The sequence below is a fragment of the Cyprinus carpio genome, chromosome A1, assembly GCF_018340385.1.
Source record: "Cyprinus carpio isolate SPL01 chromosome A1, ASM1834038v1, whole genome shotgun sequence".
Classification (NCBI taxonomy): domain Eukaryota; kingdom Metazoa; phylum Chordata; class Actinopteri; order Cypriniformes; family Cyprinidae; genus Cyprinus; species Cyprinus carpio.
The window spans coordinates 28,951,047-28,978,411 of record NC_056572.1 but is presented as its reverse complement, the minus strand read 5'-3'; the positions used below and the strand labels follow the sequence as shown (position 1 = coordinate 28,978,411).

The following is a 27,365-nucleotide window of genomic DNA, read 5'->3' as shown; positions in this document are numbered from 1 at the left end:
CAAAAAAAAAAAAAAAAAAAAACAATAATAATAATTTGGTGTTCGTCTCACTGTTAGCAGTCTGTAAGTTTAAAGATCAGCACTAGGTGGTACTAGATCATTCCTAATGCATAATGTATTTGACGGCTGTGATGTGATAATTATAAAATCCATTACTTCTCTCCAGGTGGTTAATGATTGAGATTCAGAATAAGATTACGAAATTACTAAATTCAGTCAGCAAGAAAGCATTTGGGTAAATTATGTGCGTTTTGATCAGTTAACTCTCCAGCTTACCCTTGTCCTCTTAAGTTATTATCTGACTTATTGAGAGAATATGATCTTCCTTGAAACAAACTTCTCTTATCAAGCTCGGTTCCGGCATAGATCAGAGTTAGTGATATATGCCTTAAATTTAGATTTTGCTTTGCTATACGCTTGCTTAAATGTAGGATGGTTCCTGAATAGCTACTTTGACCTTATTACTTCACACCATATGTTGTAGATATTACAATCGTGAGTTATAATTGTATATTAGTTAATCATATTTTCTTCCATAGAAGACTCAGTGCGTCACGTGGTATAGTTTATACAGTCTAAAAAGCTGCAAAAAGCCTAATAAAATCGTACAATCAAAAAAAAAAAAAATTAAAAAAAGTGTTTCTGCAATGACTATATCATAAAACACATCAACTATGTCATGATTTTATGTCAGTAAGCTAAATAATGAGAATGTTTTGTATAAAATAAAACAACGGCGAAGGGAATCTATAAAAGTCAATTTTCTGAAATCTGATTGGTCGGTTTGTCATCGCTGATTGGTTGTTGCACTGACTGGGCGGAGTCTTACGCAAAGCTCTGAGCGGATGTTTCCGGTTATGACCGTTGTTTGACAGATCAGGACGACCGTCGCTTTCAGGTATCAGCTAAACATTATCTACAATTTTCAGGTTATCCGGATTATGTGAGAGAGCAGTGTATATTTAGTGTGTGTACCGTGAGTGTTTCCCGATCGAGGTCGCAGATGGTGCGTTGTGGTGATCTGCGGAGGTCAGCGCACAGCATCACCGCCAACAGCAGCCCGCTGCCCGGTCACTTCACAGCACTGAATACAGTCAGAAAACACCGGCGAGTCATGGCCTTCAATAACGGACAGATATCCGATCGGGGTTTTTTTTAACACGTATTGGTCTCAGCTGTGATCTAGGGCTTGTTTGTTGACATGTTAGAACCCATGATCAGCTGAGACGTCCACGTGATGCTCTTTCAGTATACGAGCAGCTCATGAGGGGTTTGCGTTTAATATCAGCATAAATGATGTTTCATGGATTCTGGCTTCTCGGGTATAATATGCTTTAGCAGCATGTGTCTACGGCATGTGATAGTCTTTAAGGCAGTGAAAGATCTGTATGATGGACAAGCGGGCACTTTTAATGAATAGGATACGATTTAGTGTCCCATTACTGAGCCGAGGCACCGTTACTAATTCCGCTAGCTGTCCATTTACTGTTAGATAAATTAGACAAAGTATTTATAAAATGAATGTAGCTAGTTTTAAAGACACTGAATGTCTGTATCATGCCTTAACATGGTGGTTTGTGGTCCATTCCACCTCAGACAGCTTGGCCTTCTTGACTGTATCTGTTTATTAAAGTCATACTCTCACAATTTTGTCATAATAGGCTGAACTGATGTTAGATTGGCTAATTTGAATAACTTAAACATAAATCCCGCTTTCAAGGACAGGACAGACTTTTTTTTTCAGGTCAGCCATTCAAGCATTTTTTTTTACAGAGACACAAAATTCAAAATGAACGTTTTAGTTTAGCCCAAAAACAAAAAATTGAGTAATTGAGTGACTGAACTCTGTATGCCGGTCACAGGGTGTCATGTACAGCTGAACAAATTTTAGATAATTCTGCTCGGGCATTATTTGTGGTCACGGTGAAGTTTGTACACTGCTGATATGTTTGCCTGTTGTAGCTTATACACGTCATCTGGAAAAAATGTACCCTGACTGACAGTCAAAACACTCTATCTGAGAAGTGCCAATTTTTTTAGTCAGTGCTTTTTGCCCTCCATAACTATCTTGGCTGAAATTGAAAAATCCTCTATTTTTTTTTTCTCGCTGGTTTGGCTGAACATTTAGGTTGCTGATTTTTTAGGTTGCCAAAGTTGGTGGAAGGTTGGAACTGGTAACCATTTTGAAGTTATAGTTCACATAGTTCACGTGAAAATAAAAATTCTGTCAGGTAACATTTTAAAAAGTTTCAGGCGCTATTTTTCACTCATGGAAAGTAGTTGCAGTTGTTTCCATCAAAGTCATGCATGAGTTGTCTCTGTCGTGCAGCGACATGTGTATGCATAACATTTTAAATCAAAGATGTTCACACTGTGTTTAAGCATGTCTGAACCACTGAACATGTCTAAAATCGTGAAGGACGTTGCATTGAGGCTTCGACGGTTGAATTGTTGAGTGTTGTATTTGTCAGTTAGGGGCTTTAAAACAAAACTGTGTAAGTGTGTGTGGCGTCTTGTCTTTTTCTCTCATGCTTAAGGGTGCATAAGAGCATTGTTAACTGTGGACAATGGCTATTAGAAGGTGCCCATTAGTGAGTGATGAATACTGGCATTTCAGATCCCCCCTTCATCATTGGCCTGTGGTTTCCATTCCCTCTCTTGTTATTCTATAGCATGTTATTGAATGACAATGCTATTTCTGCCTATAATCAATCTGACTGAATGTGATACAGTCACTCACTACGTCTCTTTCATCTGTATAAACAGTAAATCTTTCATAGTTGGCTTGCATCTCCAGCCATTACCAGTGCATTTTATACACTCTGGGATCCAGATGTGGATGAATCTCTTCATGTCTGCTGTGATCTCAGTAATCTGATCCTCTCTCCACCCCCAATGACTTCAGTTGTTGGCCTCTAGACAATGTGATGTCATCACTGAATGGCTTTAGATGGACTCAGTGTTTTAGGTGTAAATGTGAGATGTAAGGGCACATGTGTCTTTGTTGGAGGTTGGGCTCTCCCACTATAAACGTGTTTATGTGTGTACTGAATGTGAAGGGCTTGTGTTGTGCGTAGGTCAGTGAAATCAGCGTGTGTGTGGTTCGGTTGTACACACAGTCTGCTTGTGCAACCCTGGGTATGAAAGGAACAATGAAGTTATTGGTGGGAAGATCAGAATGAAAACCACTCATGCTTAGGGTGGCCATATGCGCCTTTCATACGGGACACGTCCTGGGCAGGATTTTAATATTGCCTAAAACATCCAAAGCAGTTTGACCAATAACATGCAGGTATTGTTAGGGATGTAACGATTGACTGCCAGCCGGATGATAATCGATTAAAATATGTGACAATTCAAATTGGGTGAGATGCTAAACAAATCGCGATTCATTTAGGTGTAGGAGTTTATATGAATGCATGTCTGAGGGGAACTTACTGTCTTTAGAAGAGGTTATATTAGTGTTGTCACGGTACCAAAATTTCAGTATTCGGAACCAACACCAGTAAAAAATCCACTGTTCTCTGTACCACTCTCGGTACCAAAGCAAAACACAAAAACATGCTAATTAAAATGTTTTAATATACTTTCATTTAATCCAAACTGTGTACATATTTAATTTTAAAGGTCTTTTGAATTTTAAAGCCAAGAATAACAACTAAGTTAGCTTAAAAAAAAAAAAAAAAAAGCCCAGAACTGCTTTTCTGACTGATATGACACAAACAATGTTTGTACATTCTCTAACACGCATATTTTAGATTCACAATTCATTTAAAAGCCTCTGGTGTGTAAAAATAGTAAATATCATCATATCCTCCTGTTTTTATTTTATTTTAAATAAAAGTATTTTAAATAAAAGTTATAGGAGCATTAAATAGTTAATAAAGAAATTTCATTCTAATGCTCATTATATTACGCACCTTTCGGCTAGCGCATCAAGAACCAGGTTGACCGGGTGCTCGGTACCACTGGTACTTCAAAAAACCTGGTACCGTAACATTTAAATTTTTTTAGTACCGACTTGGTAAAGAAGTACCGGGTCTTTTGACAGCACTAGTTTAGATGGTATTTTTTCTTTTCATCTTGCCTCTGTATAATGCATATTAAAGTTCATAAGTGCAGCGTTGTTTTGTTTTCAGCAGAAACCAAGGAAACGCTTTAAGCGCCACCTGCTGGCAGAGAGTGAATCTGTCTCATTCAGCTCGTCCGCTGTTTCATGTAGATATTTTTATGTATAGTTTCACAAAACTGAAGTCAGACCATTCTGTTTTTGCTTCAAAATTTCTAAATTATACAATCTAATTAAGATTAAAAACTGCTCATGTTGCATGTCTGCAGCATCTTTGCCTGGATCATGATTAAAATGCTGTGGTTGCCTCTAATTTTAAATGGAAAGAGCAGATTTATTTTATCTGTGTTATTTATTTGATTTGGGGCTTGTTTTAAAATTTCAATTTAGTTTTGTTATTTACATTTACATTATATTTAAATTTTGTCATCCAAAGCGACTTACAAATGAGAACAACAGAAGCAATCAAAACCAACAAAAGAGCAATAATATACAAGTGCTATATTAGTATATTATTATACTTATATTTCAATTTCACAAAGAAATGTTCATCATTTTGTCCAAGCAATAATAAAAGGACACATTTAATTTATCTTAAATCTGTTTTTGTTTAAAAAATAGAGCTGTCTGCTCTGCTCTCTATAGCACAACGATCGACCTGCACAGAGCAAACAGCCAAAACCTGGATAGAGCTATTTTAGGCAATATTAAAATCCTGGCTGGGACGTGTCCTGTATGAACGGTGCATATGGCCACCCTACTCATGCTGTATGTGTGTGTTTTATTGGAAGTCTGTCAGGGATGATGACATCAGTTTGGGGAGGAGTTGTGATTGGATGGTTTCCTCTGCTGATTGTGATCTTTGACTGACCTGTTTTGAAGCACTGTTTACATTAACATTACTATTATGAAAACAACATCAACATATTCTCTGTTTGCCAAATGCAATGAATCATTTCTGGCAGCAAAGTTTCTTTTTTAAATACTGGCTGTACTTGTTTGTATGGTACACATTAAGAGACTGAATGTTAGAATAATATTTATAAAATACTTCTGTATAGGTTAAGATATTATAAAATGTCAGTGTTATTTTTATTATAACTTATAGTATATAGCTTTTATTTATATATTCTTAGTTTTCATTTTCTTTATTTCAATTAATAAAACACTTGGATATAGTTTTAACAATAACAGCACTGTAAAATGGTTTATATATAATTTTAAATATTAGTGACAGCTTTTTATTAAAAAGTAATGTTTTATTATTAAGCAAATTGCGTGCTATACTGTAGCTACATTGTGTATTTAATAGATGATTTTCAATCATCATCCATGATTTGTTTAATAATCTAGTACCATTTGATTTTTATTATAAAATCTATCCAGCTGATCCGTGTTATGTGCATGGACATGAACTGAATATGTTCATAGGAAGCTTTTTTTTTTTTAGCCTGCAGTGATTCTTATTGAATGTGTGTGTGATGCTGATCTGTGCATGTTGCATGAAGCCTGTTGTCGTGCTGTGTGTTGCAGTGGCTGTCATTGATGGCCCAGCTGTGCGTTGAGATAGAATGGGACAGAGCACATCGGGCCCAGAGTCTGCAGAAGCTTCACAGGTGAGCAGCACCACCCTAATGCTTTATCTTACACACACATACACAAACCTCAGCGCTCTCAGCACTCTGTGCATTCATATGTTTCAATGTGAGTGCAATGCAGCACCTAATTTTGAGTCCAAGTTACACTGTGGCCCAATTTACATCTGTAAACCCTTGGTTAATATTCTCATTTGCATATTCACACAGCACACGACAAGCAAGCGGTCTGTCATTGACAGCTGTGTTTTGTTGCTGGGCGGATTGTCTGCAGCTAATCTGATCATGTGACTTGTTTAGAAAGACTTGTTGTGAAATTAGTTTTTTTTTTTGATCTGTCATGATGGGAAAAGTGAGAGTTTAGAAGATGCAACTAGATGTCTTGGAGTAGTTATGCAGAATTGCACAAATTCATGTCTCGAATTCATAAAGATTACAAATCGCAAGGGCATGTTTGCTTACAACACATCTGATTTATAGATATTAATACTTTTATTTAGGAAGGATGCTTTAAATTGATCAAAACTGATAATAAAGACATTTATAATGTTACAAAAGATTTCTATTTCAGATAAATGCTGTTCTTCAGAACTTTCTATTCATCAAAGAAACCTGAAAAAACTCTACTCAGCTGTTTTCAACATAATAATAATAATAAATGATTTTTGAGCAGCTAATCAGAATATTAGAATGATTTCTGAAGGATCATGTGACACTGAAGACTGGAGTAATGATGCTAAAAAAGCACAGGAATAAATTACATTAAAAAAATATATTCAAATAGAAATCAGTTATTTTGAATAATTCACAATATTACTGCTTTTGTTGTATTCTGGATCAAATAAATGCAGACTTGGTGAGCAGAGGAGAATTCTTTAAGAAACATTAAAAATCTTACTGTTCAAAAACGTTTGACTGGTAGTGTGTGTGATGATAAAGTTAGAGGATGTGTTAACATTCACACGCTTGTGTGGTTTCCACCAGAGACACTGAAGATAAAACCCACCACTTCTGTTTTTAAGTACTTCTTAATTTCCAAGGATGTTGCATTTAGATACAATGCATACTAAGTTTATTTTCATCATTCTCTGCAAAATAAATATCTTGGTAACACTTTAGAATAGGGAACATATATTCACTATTAATTAAGTGTTTTCCCCACAATAAACTCTTAATTTGCTGCTTATTAATAGTTAGTAAGGAAGTGGTTAATTTAGGTATTGTGTAGGAGTAAGGGATCTAAAGATATGGTCATGCAGAATAAGGCATTAATTTGTGCTTTTATAAGTACTAATAAATTGGCAGTAGTAATATGCATGCTAATAAGCAGCTAGTTAATAGTGAGAATTGGTCCTAAAAATAAAGTGTTACCAAAATCTTAGTCATTACAATGGAAAAAATATATATTTTACTGCTCAGTATTTTTGATTGTTCATAGTACAAATATCTAAACATTCATAAATCAAGATTTGCTTGAGAAGCAAAATTATTTTAGGTATTAAGGCTTCTAAAAAATTTCAAACCTAAGTGAGTTTAAGATCTCTGTCATTCTGTTAATGGGGTAAGTGTGGAAAAACAAGACAAAAATGCTATTATTTCATTTATAACTGATTCTCCACTTAATGCACTGAGCTACTGTAGAAACAGTTCTGCTGTTCACTTTAGATACACTGTGGGCCTTGCTTTGTTGAAAATAAATGAGCTGAGAAAGAAAGAAGGAAGGAATGAGTGAGTAGAAGAGTGACAGAGTGGGAATGCTTGAAGGAGTGACGGCACAACGGAGAGAGGAAAAGTTGACATAATTATGAAACAGAACAAAATATTAGTGCTCCAGTAACAAATGTGTATATCTTTCAGATATTTCTCTTACTGTCATCACCTTTTCCCTATCTCTTAGTTCAAGAGCTAGATTGCTAGTCTTTTTCTCATGTTCTAATTTTTGATCCCAGTGTTGTGTTCTCAAAAAAGCTGCCTGTAATAACATTCTGTGTGTTTTGTAGCTGGATCGATTTGGAAACATCAAGAGTTTAGTGGAGGATCAGCTGCAGACCAGCATGGTCAGTAGACAATGTACATTTTACACTGTTACACTGAATCATAGCCTTTGCAGAATTGTGCAAATATTGAATTTCTCCACTATGAATTAATTACCAATTAACACAATATTGGGGCTATTTCATTTTCATAAACATTTGTATACAATAATTTTATTAAAAAAAAATATTATTATAAATATATATATATTATTTTAATGTATTATAAAATACTCCTTGTCACATGATCCTTCAAAAATCAAATTTTTCTTGATTTCTCACTGTCTTTCTGTTTATGTACAGGTGGTGGGAATCGTAATCGGCGCTGGAGTCGCCATCGTTCTCATCGCTCTCCTCATATTTTTTGTCCTGCGCAGGATGCAGCTCCGCAGTTAGTTCTAAAAAAAAACTCATTTGTGAAATTAATGATTTTTTCTGTGCACTGTAAAGTGATCAAGTAATCTACATTTTTAATAATGAAGTGTTGTTAAACAACTCACTGTTCTCTTTAGACATCAGAGAACATATAGAGAACATATCGATGTCTTGTGTTCCCTTTCATTTATTCCTTTTATTTTATTTTATTAGCTTTTAAAAAGTCTTACATTCACCTTCATAAAGCTTGCAGAAACCCTGAATTACTTTACATGAACACTCCAATCTTATCTGTGTATATATTTGCTTGTTTTTTGTCTCTCAGAACGTGAGGCTCAGGAAGCCCCGAAATATCGTTTTCGTAAAAGAGACAAAGTCTTGTTTTATGGGAGGAAGATTATGAGGAAGGTGTCTCAGTCCACCTCTTCACTAGTGGGCTCCACTTCTTCCTCCAGGCCCCGCCTCAAAAAGAAACAGAAGATGCTAAATATTGCCAAGAAGTACGTCTCTGTAGTGCCGTTATCTGGTCATTTTCATCAGCTCAGACGATTAGGTTCAATAGCATGTCTGTTTTTCAGAATCCTGCGCTTTAAGAAGGAAGTGCCCATTCTGCAGATGAAGGAACCTCCTCCGTCAGTGCTGGAGGCAGATCTCACAGAGTTTGACGTGGCCAATTCTCACCTGCCATCTGAGGTGCTCTACATGCTGAAGAACGTGCGGTACGCTCCCATTGTTTCTGAACTGATTTACATCAAGAGTGAAATGAAAGAGAACTTGATCACTCCCATGCATTATGGAATGTAAAGTCTGATATATGATGCATGTATTTGGTCTGGCGTGTCTCCTGCAGTGTGTTGGGTCACTTCGAGAAGCCGTTGTTCCTGGAGCTGTGTAAGCACATGGTGTTTCTGCAGTTCCAGCAGGGTGAATATGTCTTCAGACCCGGTCAGCCTGATAGCAGCATATATGTGGTACAGGATGGCAAGCTGGAGTTGTGTCTTACTGGACAGGTGTGTGAACACACTGTTGTGGCAAAATAATCACTCATCCAATGTTATTTAAGTATCATTGAGATACTACTACAGACTTCATTCATATTTTGTTAATATAAGTTTCTATATTTTCTGTTTTCATTTGAATTTTAGTTGAAATTTTAGTAATAAACAAAAATGAGAAATGCTTCCTTGGCAACTGCCAACATTTTTTTTTTTTTTTTTTCCAAAATTTTATTTTATTATTTTAATTCAGTTAGTGTTTATTTTATTTGAAGCAACAAACTTTGTTTGGTTTTAGATTTAATTAACGATAATAACCCTGGATCCGCCTCTCTCTCTCATAAGGATGGAAAGGATGGAGTGGTCAAAGAGGTTTACCCTGGAGACAGTGTTCACAGTCTACTAAGCATCCTTGATGTCATCACAGTGAGTCACACCCACAATTCCATTCTCTGTGTGCTCATGCTGTTTAACAGCACAGGAAACCCAATTACTTTATAAAATATTACACAACCTTTGTTTGCCTCTCATTTTCTTTATCTTTTCCTTCATTTCCTTTTCCCTGTTCCCATTCCTTTTCCTGTACTTTGTTCTTTTTTTTCTGTTTCTCCACTTTTCTTACCTTTCCCTCTCCCTTTTCTTTGAAATTGCCCCATAAGAAGGTCAAGTTGCAATTTTTGTTGCAAACCTTGACACTGGAAAATGCTCACAGGAAATTACATATTCTGGAAATTACGCATAATTCACAGGTTTGAGTGTTTGTATGCATGCATATTTCAGGGTCACCAGAGACCATATAAGACCGTTTCAGCGAGAGCGGCAGAAGTCTCCACTGTCCTCAGACTGCCTGTCGATGCCTTTCTGTCCATCTTTGAGAAATACCCAGAGAGCCTTGTGCGGGTGGTTCAGGTCTGGAATTTTAAAATAGCCCAAAAGATTCCATTGTTGTCTGTAAGGCCACTGCACATAATTGAGAATATTTTTCCTGTTGTGTCCTCTGCAGATCATCATGGTCCGTCTTCAGAGAGTGACTGTTCTGGCCCTGCACAACTACCTGGGGCTCACCAATGAACTCTTCAGCCATGTGAGTGAACGCAGAGCTAAACTCGATGCACACACTCTTTCTTTCTTATGATTGGTTGCTAGCACGCAAAAAGATTACAATATTCACTATTTACTTTCTGTCCATCTTCACTTAGGACATGCAGGCTCGTCCCTCTCCTGCCTCTCCTCATCCAACACGCTCCAGTCCCGTACGACACAGCAAACGCTTTGGCAGTCTCACCATTCCTGATAAACATCGTGAGGCCGCTGTGCAAAATGCTACTGGTGAGACTTAATATCATAATAACATCTGCTTATTTACTTATTTACAATGAGAGTTGATCTTTGATGATGCATCCTGTCTGCAGGTGGGGATCATGGGAAGGATGTTGGCACAACACCGACCCTCAGTAGGACTATATCCATGCCTGTAGACATCGCTGGTAGGTCCATGTGTCTTGACTGGTTACACACTCCCATTCAAATGTTTGAGGTCAGTAAGATTTTTTTTGACAGAATTTATTATTTTATTCAGCAAGGATGCATTAAATGGAACTATCTATTCATCAAAGAATCCTGAAAAATATACTGTATATCATTGTTCCCACATAATAATAAATGTTTCCTGAGCAGTAAATCAGCATATTAGAATGATTTCTGAAGGATCATGGGACACTGAAGACTGGAGTAATGATGCTGAAAATTCACCTTTGATCACAGGAATAAATAACATTTTAAAATATATTCAAATAGAAAACTGTTTAAATTGTAATATTTCACAGTTACTGTTACTGTTTTAAAATCAAATAAATGCATCCTTGCTGAACATAAGAGAATCTTTTCAAAAACACACAAAAATCTTACAGACCCCAAACTTTTGAACGGCAGTGTACATTTAAGAATGTATACAATATATGTAATATTATATCATTTATAGTTACAATGTGTTTGTGTGTGTATATGTAATCTATACAGTATAGAAACGTGTATAGAAATGTACACCATATCATGCTTATGTAGGTGTCATGCTGTGATGTTATTGCTGATCTTATAGGAATCCAGAAGGGTCTGCGTTCAGATTTCGACATGGCTTATGAGAGAGGCCGTATCTCTGTATCTGCTGAGGATGGAGCGCCCACTCCACCTGCTTTCACACGAGTGAGGATTTTTTTTACACTCATTTCACGTTTTACATATTAACATATTACAGTATTACAAAAAAAGCCCCACTGAAATATAAAGTTTTGAATCACTCACCCTTTAAGTCTAAAGAATTCATGCTTGTTTTCTGTGACACAGGAGCAGCGGGAGAGGAAGGTGACGGTGGATGAGGTTCCTTCAAGTGTGTATTTGTATCCTGAGGAGGAGTCAGGAATGGAGAACATGTTAAGCCCATTTCAAGGAAGACCTTATGCTACAGTGTTCGAGGAGGCCCAGAAAGAGATTCTCAAGCTCATGAAGATTGAGGTATCTTTTTGTATTTCTGTGGTACAATTCATTGTCAAAGCTCATTGTCCAGTAAAATGAAGCAGTTTCACGTGTACTTTAGTTCTCCTCTGATTTCTGACTGTCACACCTGTCTCTCTTTTGCTGGACTGGAGTGATGCCCTTTCCTCATATGCCCTCTTTCATCATCAGGACCCTGCGCTGCTGAATGGGAGGGTGACGTTTCATCATGCTAAAGCTGGATCTGTGTTAGCCAGACAGGGAGACCAGGTGCTCATTCTAATTTCTTTTCTTCTGCCCAATTTAGTTGGCAAACCTTAGATCATTTATTTCGAAGGAACAATAATTGTTAACCTTTTAATTCTTTTTCTTTCCTGTAGGATGTGAGTCTGCATTTTGTCCTGTCTGGCTGTCTTCATGTCTATCAGAAGATGATTGACAAGCAGGACGCAGTGTGTTTGTTTGTGACCCAGTCGGGTGAGATGGTAGGTCAGCTGGCTGTACTCACAGGAGAGCCGCTCATCTTCACCATTAAAGCTGAGCGTGACTGTACCTACCTCAAGATCTCCAAATCTGACTTCTATGAGTGAGTGTGTCTGAACAGTCCTGCAGCTGATTTCACTCAAATATTTGAATGCCACTCTAGCCATTGCAAAAACAAAGAATTCATCTCCATCAGTAGCAAGCAGAGTGATATTGTCTGTTTGTGCTGCCCCCTGTAGGATCATGCGTGAGCAGCCAAGTGTAGTTCTCAGTGCAGCTCACACTGTGGCTATCCGCATGTCCCCGTTTGTACGGCAGATGGATTTCGCCATTGACTGGATGGCTGTTGAAGCTGGACGGGCCCTGTACAGGTGCCATAACTCTCTCTCTCTCTCTCATGAAATGTTTTTTTTTTTTATTATTATTATTATTTAGTTCATTGTAACATTTTCTTTAGCTGACAACATTCCCAGATGATAGTTCAAATATAACTTTGGATAATTAAGAAATGTGTTTTGGATAATTAATTTTAAGTTGCTGATTGGATGATTAATCTTATGAAATCTTATAGTTATATATATATATATATATATATATATATATATAAATAAAAATTTAGTATATTTTTCTACACTATTTATTTTCAGTAGAAATCTCTTATGCTCATCAAGGCTGCATTTATTTGATAAAAATACAGCAAAATAGTAATATTATTACAATTAAAATTTTCTTTTTAAATATATTTAAAAATTAATTTTTTTCCTGTGATGGCAGAGCTGAATTTTCAGCATCATTACTCCATTCTATCATTAAATTTGTTGTGGTCCATAGGCAAGATGATCAGTCCGACTGTACCTATATTGTGCTGAATGGACGACTGCGTTCTGTCATCCGAAAAGCGAATGGGAAGAAGGAGCTGGTTGGAGAGTATGGACGAGGAGATCTCATTGGAGTTGTGAGTCTAAAGCTTTGCAATATATTCTAAACTGAATTTAGGATCGCTAAACTATGTCTCTTTTTTTTTCCTCAGGTGGAGGCTTTGACTCGGCAGCCTCGTGCCACCACAGTCCATGCAGTCAGAGACACAGAGCTGGTGAAGCTTCCAGAAGGAACGCTCAACAATATTAAGAGAAGATACCCACAGGTGGTGACACGCTTGATTCATCTGCTGGGGCAGAAGATTTTGGGGAACCTTCAACAGCCCCGTGGACCTTTCTCAAGTACCAAACATTAATTATTCACATCTCATTCTGTGCTTCAGTAAAGTCGATCTTGAGAAGAAACATCATATTAGGAACGAAGAATATGAAGTAGAACCTTTTCTTTGTTTAAACAAATGAAGAATAAAGAAGTGCATGTTTAAATTCAACAAGACTTCAGAATCAAACCTGTTAACTTTACTAAGTTGTGAGATCTCTCTTCTTTCCTTTCTCTAGGCTCTGCCTTGGGTCTGCCAAGCATGGCGTCGAGTCCGGATGTCACTAACCCAGCCAGTAATCTCTCCACTGTGGCCGTGCTTCCTGTTTGTGATGACGTGCCAATCAGTGCCTTCAATTTGGAGCTCAGCCACGCCCTCAGCGCCATAGGTACACTTAAGAAGTGACTGACATTTAAAGCCCACGATCTAGATGCATAATCTAACACACTTTCATTCTTCAATCAGGACCGACTCTGCTGCTAACCAGTGACATCATCAGAGAGAGACTTGGCGCTTCAGCGTTGGACAGGTATATATCAGATCAGAACAACATGTATTTATCTCACTGATTTTTTAATTGTAATCTGAAGTGCTTGTCCTTCTCTAGTATTCATAAGTACAGGTTATCAGGTTGGTTGGCTCAGCAGGAGGACATTAATCGTATAGTGCTGTATCAGACGGACAGCAGTATGACCCCATGGACTCAACGCTGCATCCGACAAGCTGACTGCATTCTCATTGTGGGGCTTGGAGACCAGGAACCTGCACTTGGAGAGGTATTTGTTTGAGTCTAGTGTTGTTTCTGTCCACATTCATGTGAAATGCTTGAGGTGCTGTAGTGGTTGAAGATCAGAGCTGGTAACCAAAATGTAATATGCTGAAACCCCACAGGGAAAGATTCAAAAACTTCAGCTTCAGGTTGTGCAACTTGGCACATTAATACTAAAGATGTAAGAAACTCAACACTAAATATGCATTGATTTTCAAACGTGGATTTTTGAATCATGAATCACTTTAAAGAATTGATTTAAAATGCTGAAAATTGAATTAATGACAGAAAAACAGCTTTCAGGCACGCTAAAATATGTTTTCAGGCACGCTTTATTATATTCCTTTACTTTCAAGTTGTGCAAAAAATAATAAACCATTTTAAATAGTTTTTTATTTTTCATACCTAATACACATTAGAAGTATTTAGAGAAACACTAATATTAATAGAAATCAAATTGAATGGAATCAAAACAAATCTCATTGTGAATAAGATCAAATTGAACTGTTCTCAATTAGCAAAAAATCATTCCTGAATCGAACTTTAAAATCGTGAATTAAATCAATTCACTATTTACCTAAAGATTCACACCCCTAGTGGTCACATGTTTTTTGTCAGCGTTCAGCTTATCTAATCAGAATTCTGATTCAAACTTAATAGTAAAAGGTTCTGTTTTAATTCTCCATGTTCTTACCCTCTCAGTTGGAGCAGATGTTGGAGAACACAGCGGTACGGGCCCTGAAGCAGTTAGCTCTGTTGCATCGTGAGGATGGGCCGGGCCCCTCGAGAACCGTTGAATGGCTAAACATGCGAAGCTGGTGCTCTGGACACCTTCACCTAAAGTGCCCCCGTAGAGTTTTCTCACGAAGAAGCCCCTCCAAACTGGTACAAATATGAAACATGTTTAGCTTTCTGTTGATTTACAGAACAAAGATTGTTGGTAACTCTTGTGTTTGAGATGGATGTGATTGTTGCCTTAAACAGCGAGAGGTATATGAAAAGGTTTTCGAGAAGACTGCAGACAGACACAGTGATTTCTCACGGCTGGCCAGAGTACTAACAGGAAACAGCATCGCTCTCGTACTGGGTGGAGGCGGAGCCAGGTGAGTGACACCAAGCCGAGAATGGTCTTATTATTGGGAGATACCAAGGTCCACAGCTCTACCACTGGAGAAAGCATAATGGCCAGTTTGGATCATGTGTGCTTTGATAACCAATCACATTACAGCCTTGACATCATCATACAGTTGTATGACAGTCAGTCACTGTTACCATACCATAGGAATGAATGGGAAGTGCTGTAAACTAAATCTTACTTAAATCTTACCTCCCTTCACTTATAAAACAGCATTTTTTATTGTAAATCCAAAAGTTATTTTTTAATAGCAAACATGTTGAAGGATTAGCCAATAGGATTTTGATTCATTAAATGATATGCTGTTTCCACAAAAAAGCAGTTTATTCAGTGTTGTGAAACTTATCCTCCATTGACATCCATTTAAAAAATGGCCTTTGTTCTCCTTCTGTGTGTACCACAATGTTTTTGTTTTTTTGCTAACCTCACAGCCTTGCCTTAAAGCAGCTTTGGTTAAACTAATGTTTAAATGCAAACCTTAAAAATGGACTAAAGGGATTTTTGTACAATTAACTTATTTTCAAATTTGTTTGTAGTATTCTATTCTTATTTATATACTGTTATAGTTTTACATTTTTTCATCTAATTTTATTTATATTTGTACTAAATTAGGTGTTATGTGCCTTTGTGATTTTTTTTTTAATAGTAATCCAGGTAGTAATTTTAGTGTTTTAATTTAAATGTACTTCAGTTGGTTGCTAAGGCAATATTTCTAATATTTTCGGATTTCTAATTTTTTATTTTTAATAGTTTTAGTTAATATTTTTCAACTTTGTAAACACGATGTTCGATTTTGCAGGGGCTGCTCTCATGTTGGTGTAATCAAAGCCATGGAGGAAGCAGGAATTCCCATCGACATAGTGGGAGGGACTTCCATTGGCTCATTCATTGGTGCTCTGTATGCAGAGGAGAGAAGTGCTGTTCGGGTCAAGCAGAGGGCGAGAGAGTGGTCCAAGGTAATGCGACTCTTAACCATTAACTGACACCCTTTAACTTGCTTTAAGTAATCAGATAAGATGGATGTTTAGTTATTAATCACTGAAATTTCAGTTCATTTAACCCATCTCTTTTGCCTTCAGGCAATGAACTCTGTTTTCAAAACGGTACTGGACCTTACTTATCCAATCACGTCCATGTTCTCTGGCTCTGCCTTCAACACCAGCATCTCCAATGTCTTTGAGGACAAGCAGATTGAGGTAAGAGGTCACTAAAGCTCTTTTGGGGGTGCCTCTGTTTCAAAAATCTAAACTAGTGCTTCTAAAACATGTATTTTGTCAGTTTTATTGATCTATATTATAATTATTACTGATCAATATTATTTTAACTCTCTTAATTTTCAGAATAGCTGATGTAATTAGGAAAGGTGATTATCATTTGTAGGACAGCATATGTGTTTTTCTTGCTTGTATTTGTAGGACTTGTGGCTGCCTTACTTTAATGTGACCACAGACATCACAGCTTCTGCTATGCGTGTTCATAAAGATGGTGAGTAATGACTGAACTTTGTCCTCTTCGCTTTCAGCTTTAATGTGGGGTTCCAAACAGACCGCAACAAATCGATTTTCCAAAAGGCTTTGACTTGACTAGAACATGAGCACTACAAGTTACAAAATCAAAAACCGCCGTGGTTGTTTTTATATCACTGTACTTCAGAAGGAAAACCGACTGTTTTCCGAAAATTTTCGATGTTATTTTCATTCCATCTTGCGAGTAATGCCTGATAAATCAGCGTTTGTGAGCTCAGCTCTGCTTTGTACACAGCCGTTACCAGAGAAACCTCTATCTCTCCTTTTCTAATAGCCCCTTCGGCTGGTAGAAAAAGAATCTGCATATTTATGTATGGGGGCCGGGGAGTGCCGCCACAAATAGAGTGCAAGGCTGTGGGAAACACTGCATATTTTAGGAATTATTAATAATTTTATAATTTATTAATGAAGTAATTTAATCATTTTGGCAAATGTCATTGTCAAATACTGATATAAAAATAAGTTTACAGAAAAAAAGTTTACAGCAGTGATCAATTGAATGCTATTAAAACTGAACTTTGGTTCTTAAATGGCTTTTTAAATGTTTAATATAAACACATAACCAGGTTGTTCAGGTTGTCTTGTGTTTGCTTATTGTAAAGTATAAGTTATAAATCTGTAAAGATCAAGAAAGAGAAGCTAATGTTGCATGCAGGTTGTGCGATTTCCTGAAAAGTCTGAAATAACCGATGGCTTCTGACAGAGATCTAGAAAATGCCTTTTTTAATTTCATTAAGCCTGTTATCTCACATGCACCTGCACATGCAAGGGAGACATTAATGAAGTGATTAATTTCCTTAACTCTGTTTGTCAAATGCATAAATACATTCTGAGACCAGTGGCATACCATTTATCTCTGAATTCTGGGTTTGGTCCCCAAATTCAGTTGAACATATTTTACAGTATATTTGTTTCCTGATTAAAATAAGTTCAATCACACTGCCGAAATCAATTAATGTTCACTTAAAAAACACTGACTACAGTTTAATGCTGAAAAATGCTGGATTTGGGGACCTTGTAATGGTCATGTGTTTACCTGTGTGTGCCCAAATGGATTATGGGATTGAATTTGCATGTCTCACTAACTGCAAGGACAAAGCTTGTCTCTTTTTTCTTTCCCACCATGTTTCTCTCCCCTTTTTTATAAAAGTTTCTGTCTGTCTTCCTTCTGTCCTAACCTGCTTTTGTGTCATAGAAAATGCTAAGCTCTTATTCAGTGCCGTCCTTTTCTCACATCTTTATCTCACTATTTCCATTCCATTATATTCTAAATGCCCATCATATCAAGTATACACTATTAGCTCTTGTAGAAGGTAAAAGCCCTGTTAGTGCTGTCTGTAGGATCCAGAATGCATCACCCATTTGCTTCCTCTGCCTTTCTAATGCAGTTTCCTTTTCATTCTGCTGTTGCATTATTGCTTAGAAGCCTCTTATTCTCACACTGCACAAATAAGACATAACAGGTCCAGAGACTTCACTGCAACTTACAGTATGCCTTCTAAGCTGTGGATGTTGGTCAGGTTGTGCTAATGTGTTATAATGTGCTCTTCTTACATTCAAACAGTTTCAAAATGTGAAAGTAATATATTAAATGTCATTTCACTGATTATCATTCAATAGTAGTTGAATGTGAGTAGGGCAATATGGCCAGTATGTGGCCATACTGAGATTATTGGCAGGCTGATAGCCATGTCTACTTATTGAATAAGAGAAGTTTGTGAGTTTGTGAGATCTATTGCTTTGTCAGTGGATAGTATACGTAATCAGTTTTTTTCCAGCAACTTTAAATGCATCTCATTTGCTTTATCATATTGTTACATACATATACACTACTGATCAAAAGTTTGTGGTCAGTAAGATTTTTTTTGTTTGTTTCTTTGTTTTTGAAAGAAAAATCTTATGTTCAGCAGGCAAAATGTATTTGTCAAAAACAGTAGTATAGTAAAATATTACACTTTTCTAATATAACTATTTTATTATAATATATTATAATAATAATATTTTATTAATATATACATCTATTTTAACATACACAGTTTAATACATATTCAGAGTTTTCAGCAGCTATTACTCCAGTCTTCATTGTCACATGATTCTTAGAAATCATATGCCAAGTTGGTTCTTAATTAACGTTTCTTCTTCTTTTTATCATTAGTTGACAGTTTTATCATTAGTTGACATTAGTAAATATTCGATGAACAAAGTTTGAAAAACAGCATTTTTTAAAATAAATTTTTTTTGTAACATTATAAATGTCTTTACTCTCATGTGAGCTTGTAAATATTATTTTGAATATTTAAAATATATTATTTTAAAACTGTGGTTTACAGGCCTGGAAAAAGCCATTGAAATTTTAAAGTAAAATACAATAAATTTTTTTCCCACAAGAAACACGCTGTTGTAGTTTTGTCAGAGAAGATGCTGTGGTCAACATGCTCTTATAAATATTTTGTGCTATAACAATTAACAACCTGCAGATCTCTCAATCTCACTCTATCTGTGCCCTTCCACCACCCCTACCTCCTTCTAATCTGTTTATTTGTCCATTTTGGCATGGCTTAGATTGTCATCTCTAATAAATGCAGTTTATATCCATATATTCAGTCTTCATTCCCTCTTTGGTTAGGTAAACACACTTATAGAATTGTTGATGGTATTTGACATTTAGAAATTACTATAATCATTACTACAAACTAGAATCAAATTTTTGTTATTCTTTTTTGTACTGAATGGAATAAGATGTCTGATTGGCATAGCCAGATATCAGAATGATGTTCATAAAACTACAGAGAATTATGAGGAACTACTGTCAGAGAATTTTGGGTCCCCCCCGCCCTCTCATTTTCCCTCATCTGTTTCCTGTTGTTTATTGTCCCTCCCTCCTTTGTCTCTCTCCACGTCTTGTCCACTTTTGATTTATTCTCCATCTTCATTTTGCCAGGCTGTGTTTGGCGCTATGTTAGAGCCAGTGCCTCCTATACCCCTTATCTGCCTCCTCTCTGCGACCCCAAGGACGGCCACCTCCTCGTGGATGGTTGCTATGTTAACAATGTCCCAGGTCAGGATTCTGCCCCCTTTTCAACAAAGCCGTCCAGAAGCCTAAAGGAGGTTTTTAAAAACCTGCTACACCAGTATCCCTGCGACAACCAACCACTCAGTTACCCTTTGCTTTTTATTGTCTCTTGTCCTGTTTAAAATGAATTAACCCCCTGCTTACATTGGGAACCCATGGCTTGGAAGGAACACAGGATAGTATTCAATGAGAGAAAGAAAAGAGGAGAGAGACTGTGCTTTCATAACCACGATAAACATTACATTCAGCTGAATCTGATTAAAAAAAAAAACATGTCCAGGTCTCATTTTATCCCAAAATCAAAAGAAAAAAATAAATTAGATTTTGCATGTATAAAATAAAGCCTAGAGTGATTTTTTCATAATGAGGTTATTTTTTTATTCCCCTGAAATGTGTCCGGATGTATGGTTTTATGTGTAATTGAGTTTTTTTCCGTGCCTTATTGCCAGGAGGGGTGCAGAATAGGTTTAATGGTAATAGATTTGGCTTCTTTTTCTTTAACAAAAAATCATTTCTTTTTTAGGGGGAAATGGCTTAGTCGTGTTCATTATCAGTTTTGTAAGATTCAACTAATTACCCTCAGGCCCATTTACATTTGTATTCACACCCAGCTATCCATGTTTGGCTCTTTCTAGTCCATGTATTTGAAATGCAGACAATCACCTGATGCTCAGATTTCCCTTGTGCATTAGTATAGAATTTAGCTGATGTATATACATTACATTATGTGCATTATTACAATGGCAGTATGTAATAGTTAATGCAGTAACTTTTAGTTTTGTTATTTGATGTTTCATTTTGCAATTTAAAATAGATTAATCAACAGTAGGCTTCCAGAAAATATGGCATTGATAGGTTTAGTATGATTTTTGCTGTGGTTGTCCTTTCTACGTGACGTGACATACAGACAAACACACCGACAAAAAACAACAATACCAGAAATTCAACAAACACAACAGTGAACACACACACACCGTGAAAACACAACCGTAAAAAAGCGGGGGGTCGGGAGGACTGGAATTGAGAACCACTGCTCTAGCTAAACCACTGCATATGTTGATTTGCATTAAGCTATGACCAACACTGATGATAAAGTAAATTATGCCTGTTGATGCTTGGCGATATTTATGTTTTTGTTTTGCTGTTCAAGCTGATTTATTTTTCCTCTGCTCTTCTATCATGTTCACATCACATGCACTCTTCCCATGTACCTTAAGCTTGGCTGTCCCAAGCACACCATACACTCTGTGTGCATGCTGTTGCATGTTTATGTACTGCAGGCCATTATTCTACATGTATACAATATTTATAAGGATAAGTTTCACTGGGAGGTGTTGTTCTGGATCTTACAGCACAGTTAGCCACATAGGGTAACTCATTAAGTATGTCAAAAACTTTTAAACAGGATCACAGACAGACCTTTTTTTATGTTTAAGTGGGCACCGTTTTTGCTTTAAAGCAGTAACTCAACTCAAAATTAAAAATCTACTTTATTATACATCAGGGTGAGTAAACCGAGTGCTATAGTGATTACGTATTTTTGTAGGCCAAACTGCAAGTTAGCATCACCCTAGTTCAGTCAAAAATTAATTAATTAATTAATTACTTGAGTGATACAATTTTCTCTGAATGTTTTAATTAGAATTAGTTTGCAAGACCATGATTATAAAATGAAAGCAGACTAGCAAATAGACAAATTTTCCTGTTTAATGTCCCAGATAACTTTTGTAGTCCTATTTAGCCACTTTTTAGCAATTGCATTTTTCAAGACAAGTAAAAGTCTTTTTAAAACCACAAGATGGTATTTCTAATGTGGTAGCATAAAACTTAAAAAATATCTTGAGCTTGTGTTAAACATAGACCTTATTTCAGGCATTTAACCAAAAACTTATACAAAAAAAAAAAACTCTGACTTCAGGACGATGAAACTGGAAGTGCTAAAATGCTACCTTGGTTTCGGGTTTCAGCCTACAAAAATGCCCCACACTAGCAGCACTCAATAATGACAAAATGTTCATTTTTGGGTGAACTGTCCATTTAGGAGTGCCACATGCTGAATGCACCTGCCTCTCTGGATTTTTCTCTCTCCTTCCAACCCATGTCACTGTCACGCCTCTCCTGACACCTGATAGTCGAGTGGAGTACTACAGGCGGGGACAGGCTGGCAGTGCCCAATATGTTTCACTGACTGTTTTTCAACTCTGTCTCCTCTCTGTCTGAGAAATACATCATAATTGATTAATAATGATGTATTTAAGTGAATGAACTGTAAGAATTTTAATATAATTTGAATCTTCTGCATAAAAAGGATCCACTATATTTTTTAACATTTTTGATTGAAAAAAAGCCAGTGAGACAGCGTTGAAAGATAAGTCAACCTTACCTCATGGGTGTTTACTCTACCTCTGTCAAGGTTGGGTTCACTGAATGAGGTAGGTCAAACTAAACCACCGCACACCGTCCTTGGGGTGACCATCTGTGTATCTCCCTGCTGGTCTGTGCGCTACTAACCAAAACTGTGACTTCAGGGTCACCTCCAAACTCTGCTGAGGCATTACGCATACATACTTTAGACGTTATTAAGAGGTTATTGTCCCCTCCCGGTGTGGTAGGCTCCCTGTGGCGCTATGTCAGGGCGAGCATGACCCTTTCCGGGTACCTGCCACCCCTCTGCGACCCTAAAGATGGAAACCTGCTCATGGATGGAGGATACATCAACAACCTGCCAGGCAAGTACGGCCCAGAGCAACCCTAACTCCACAGAGATAGAGCCAATGGGGCCAGGAACACAATCTGGTTTGGTAAATCACATAATGTTTGTTTTGAAGAGCTACATGGCTCGGAGTAAGTATACTGTGATTTTCTTTGTCATTTTGAGGGTGGAATGAGTGGTTTTACTTTATCCATTTGAACTCAGAATGTGTGTCTATTTTAATGTTAGTTAGTAAATTTGACATCTTGGAGATTTCCAGCACATTTTATATTAATTTCAAGTGTTCACTCATTTCAGGTGTCTATTAGATTATGATTTGTTCAGAGACAAATGGATAAAGTTCTGCAGGGATTGGGTGGTGTGGACAAAGATGCTCCGTTGTTTGACCTCTTGTCCTCACCAGCCTATTAAAAACATGAAATTGTATCAGAGTGTAAATGTCAGTCATTGCAAGCTGCTGTTGTTGTCTGGTGTACGATTGGTCGTAAATTGTGATTATAAATATTTTGTATCTCTTCTTTACAATATAGGAAAGTATGATTTATTGTAGTCAAATTTACCAGTTTCCAATATATATATATTAAAAATGACAATATATTGGGCTGAAAGATATTTCACATAGTTCAGATGTTGCATTTCAACTGGGGACTTCTAAATTTAGAAGAAAAAGACAAGATTTTGCTTGTGACATCACATTCCCAGTTATAATTTAATAATTTAATTCATTAGTTCATCAAGCAGTTTGCACTGCTAAATACAGGGTTATTCCCTGCATTAAAACATCTGTGTTACTGCCTGTAAAGCAGATTGGATGTTTAAATTCCAGGGAATAGTTCTTATTTTATTTATTTATTTTGTGTGAGTCATGTATCACTTACTTTTTAAGCCCACGTTGTCAGGTTTAATTGCGTCTTGTCTTGTCATCATTGAATATAATTGTCTTTTTCCATCCTTTGTTTGTACTGATCACATGCAAGGCTGTTTTACCACAATTCTCGGCAAATGTTTTTAGAATCTACTTAATTCTACATTTTTTATTTAAAAATTTTATTCTTACTTTCAAACATTGACGTTTATTCGATTATATTGCTGATAAAAAGGGCAGCTTTCCAATGAGGGGTTTGGTTAAACAGTGTTGACTGGTGATCAGTTATTAATTGAGTATTTTGTCTGAAATATTAACAGTGCTTTGATTCTTCCTGCTACTTTGTGGATGTCTGTCTTTGTGTACGCGTGCATTTGTTTGCATTCAACTGGCACTCTAATGCCCTGCAGCGGACATAGCTCGTAATATGGGCACAAAAACAGTCATCGCCATTGATGTGGGCAGCCAGGATGAGACTGATCTCTGTAACTACGGTGACAGTCTTTCTGGCTGGTGGCTGCTATGGAAACGAATCAACCCGTGGGCAGAGAAAGTGAAGGTGAGTCAGTGTTGTGGGATATTAGAATACTTCTTGTGGAGCCAATGCAGCCGTTTCAACAGAAAGCTTCTGGACCGCTATGACGAATTACTACTATTAAAAGATTTCATTAATGTTCGATTCCTGTAAAAATTGATTGTGCTAGGTCTGCATAAATGATTTAAAAATGTCCTGTATCTCTTAGGTGCCTGACATGGCTGAAATCCAGTCCCGTTTGGCGTATGTATCTTGTGTACGGCAGCTAGAACTTGTCAAGAAGAGCGCATACTGCGAGTATATTCGGCCACCCATCGACCGCTTTAAGACCATGGACTTTGGGAAATTTGATGAAATCTATGTGAGAACAAAAGCCCACATCTACAGTAAACTCGGGGGACACTATTCTATGTAGTCTTGAAATGAATAGCAGTATAGTATATATTACACAGGGTTTCTGCGGGTCCTTAAAAAGTCTTAAATTTAGTTGTATAAAATTTAAGGTCATAAAAAGTCTTAAATGGTACAAGAAAGTCTTAATTATTATTTCAGGAGGTCTTAAATTTGAGAATTCCGATATGGCTGAATGTGACAATGAAACTTCAAAAAGCTGTGATTTCATTAAATAAACATGAGCACTGCACATTTCAAATTAGCTGTGTGTACTGCGGTTACCAGGGAAACCGGTATATTTATGCTGTTCTGAAAGTGCCACCTGCTGGCAGAGAATGAATTTGCATTTTCAATAAGCCTTTTGTTCAGACCAATGTGAAAATCAACCCGTTTTTACACAGCAAACAGAGTTGTAAATGTGATCTGGTGGATTGATAAGAAGATAATTTATTACATTTTTATAATGCATTAAGACCGTAAAATATTTATATTATTAAATTAATATAATAATTGATTGATAATAATTGTTTAAATTAATGTATAATTGATACTTTTGACTCATCCATTTTCTTAAAAATGGTTGAAAGGCTCAAATGTGAAGTGTATCATTTTATAAAACTTACTGTTTTTGAGAAAACCTGTATCTGAACTGTAAATCTTTTTACAGTAATTTTACAACTTAATAAGTTACCATAGACATTGCCCTACCCCCACTCATATGGTATTAATTTTATTTGTGCAGGTCTTAGAAAAGGCCTTAAAAAGTCTTAAATTTGAGCTTAAAAATCCTAAAGATAACCTGTTAAAGCGTACACAAAGCAATTATTCCAAATGGTAAATTACCTCTCAGAACTGCTATATTTAAAGTTTTCTGTTTTCTCTCAGGATGTAGGTTATCAATATGGTAAATTAGTGTTTACTGAGTGGGCTCGTGGGGACATTATTGAAAATGTTCTGAAAGACCATCGCTCTGCGGATTACAAAGACAGCAAGAAGACTGATGTGAGTTTTCTTAATATCTCATTAAAACAAGCCACCATTCTACCACCCTTTGACAATGAATACCAAAACATTTTTTCAGGATTCTTCGCTAAATAGAAAGTTCACAAGAACAGTATTTATTTGAAATAGATTTTTTTTTGTCACAGTGTTAAAGTCTTTACTGTTACTTTTGATCAATTTAATGTGTCCTTGTTAAATAAAAGTATTTTTTCTTTAAAAAAAAATCTTACCCCAATCTTGTTTTAGATTAATAAATTCTGTGTCTTTTTTTTCTTATTTTATTAATTAAATTGCACACACACACACACATATCAGCTGATATCAGCTGTTCAGTGTATATATTCTGTAGTAATGGTGCTTTGTTGCTATTTGTTTCAGTCATGCACGTGTCCTAGTGCAGACTTCACTGATCTAGCTGAAATTGTGTCCAGGATTGAGCCGGTGCAGAACTACTTAGCTGATGGTCAGTTACTCCAAAAAAAATTTATTTTTTTACTTGTACAATTTACCCCATTACCTTCATTTGAAGATTTAACTTTTGAAATTTAGGACAGAATTGACAAGATATTTATTATTACAATGTTGGCCTGCAGAGTTGGTATTATATCATATTCTTACTGTTCATTGTACCTGTACTTAACTAATGTTTATGTGTCTAGCAGAGGAGTCTGACTATGCGACAGAGTATGAGGAGGACGGGATGGACACAGTGAGAGAGGAGGAGGGTGAGGAAGAGGAGGAGGAGGAGGCTGAAGACCCTGAGGACCAGTCTCCTGGAGAATGGGGACCAAATGGGGTCTTCACATCAGTAAGTATACACACACAACCTTTTACATAAGGCCCTAAAAGTTAAGTGAAATAAAAGTCAGAAATTAAAAACAAAATAATTTGTGTAGGATGAAGAGAAGACAGTCCGTCAGAGGAAGAACATCCCCAGGGAACACAACGTGGACTTCTCTAAAGTGTCAGATTCCTGAAAAGGGAGTAATGCAGGGTCAAAGGGCACTGGAAAGAGAAGCAGAGTCCCACCAGGGGCTGAAGAATATAAAGACACGAATATAAAAAGACTTCTGAATTAATAAGATTGTTGAAAAGTCACCAAAGATACTGTGATTTAGACCCCATTAACACATTACCCACAATTTGTCACCAAAACTGTGACTCTGTTACGCCTTTGGGATTTTTCTCGCTCAAGACTCTACAACAACAGGGTCCAGGGACTGTGGGGGCCCAGCAAGGCAGAGGAGCCACTCCTTGAGATACTTTACCACTGAAATTAGGGGCTCTACATCTTTTGAGATGTTTTGGGTGTCATGGGAAATGATGTCTACTGTAGTGGCCAGCATACCACTATCCTTAAGTTCTGGTTTTCCTGTCTGTTTCCAGACGATACCAGTTACTAGAGATAGTGTGTGGGGTGAATGATTTGTGATTTTAATTTAATTTAATTTAATTTAATTTTGTGTGTGTGTGTGTGTGTGTGTGTGTGTGTGTGTGTGCGTGTGTACGGCCACAACCTAAACATGAATTGACACCTTCTTCCATAAAATGCCTTCTAGACTGAAAATGGCTTCCCAGGATGCATTGTTGAAGGTCTGAAGCTGAGAAAAGACTGTGTGGGTTCAGAAAGACTTCAAGAGGAAGTAATGCTGCTTCATAGAGACCTATCATTTCCATTACAATGGTTAGATTGTGATTTGATGGTATTTGATGGTAATGCTTGCACATTATTAGGAAAAATCACTTCAGATTTTCAGTAACAATATGTTCCTGATATCTGATATTATTTTTAAAGAGGGATAACAGAGTGGAAAACTATGTAGGTGCTCAAATGTGGTATAAGTCATAACAGGGAAGATTTCGATGGGATGGCCAAATTGTGTAGAATACAGATGGATTGACTGCTGAGACAGAAATGTGGACAGATGGTAATGAAATCAAGAATGATAAAAAAGTATTTTTTTTAAAGAGTAGTAGGAAAGAGAAACAAATGTAGGGAGGTAGAGTGAGTAGGTAAATAATGAAGTAGGGTGTGAAGAAATGAACAAGAGGGAGGGAGGAAGTAAGAACAATATGTAGTGAGGAACCGAGTGTGAGCATGGAAGAGAGAGAGGAA

The 27,365-nt window shown here is 36.7% G+C and overlaps 1 protein-coding gene across 7 annotated transcripts; it reads left to right on the top strand.

The window, feature by feature from the left end:
- Nucleotides 1-782: 782 nt before the first annotated feature.
- LOC109073766 (patatin-like phospholipase domain-containing protein 6) lies at nucleotides 783-27,365 on the top strand. 7 transcript variants are annotated; one of them, XM_042760945.1, is made up of 35 exons: nucleotides 783-898; nucleotides 5,603-5,685; nucleotides 7,665-7,721; nucleotides 8,001-8,088; nucleotides 8,398-8,572; nucleotides 8,651-8,791; nucleotides 8,923-9,082; nucleotides 9,413-9,493; nucleotides 9,848-9,976; nucleotides 10,071-10,151; nucleotides 10,267-10,396; nucleotides 10,480-10,554; nucleotides 11,166-11,269; nucleotides 11,411-11,578; nucleotides 11,750-11,827; nucleotides 11,938-12,143; nucleotides 12,280-12,411; nucleotides 12,872-12,995; nucleotides 13,071-13,260; nucleotides 13,477-13,626; nucleotides 13,704-13,767; nucleotides 13,846-14,014; nucleotides 14,710-14,892; nucleotides 14,992-15,110; nucleotides 15,942-16,098; nucleotides 16,222-16,338; nucleotides 16,558-16,627; nucleotides 19,610-19,726; nucleotides 22,354-22,470; nucleotides 23,730-23,878; nucleotides 24,063-24,215; nucleotides 25,133-25,249; nucleotides 25,628-25,712; nucleotides 25,912-26,057; nucleotides 26,146-27,365. In XM_042760945.1, the coding sequence occupies exons 2-35, from the start codon at nucleotides 5,641-5,643 to the stop codon at nucleotides 26,224-26,226; spliced, it is 4,158 nt and encodes a 1,385-aa protein (XP_042616879.1). In that variant the 5' UTR covers nucleotides 783-898; nucleotides 5,603-5,640; the 3' UTR covers nucleotides 26,227-27,365. The 7 variants fall into 7 exon arrangements, with proteins under 7 accessions (XP_042616879.1, XP_042616870.1, XP_042616895.1 ...); XM_042760936.1 differs by having other exon boundaries at nucleotides 25,909-26,057; XM_042760961.1 differs by lacking the exon at nucleotides 22,354-22,470 and having other exon boundaries at nucleotides 25,909-26,057.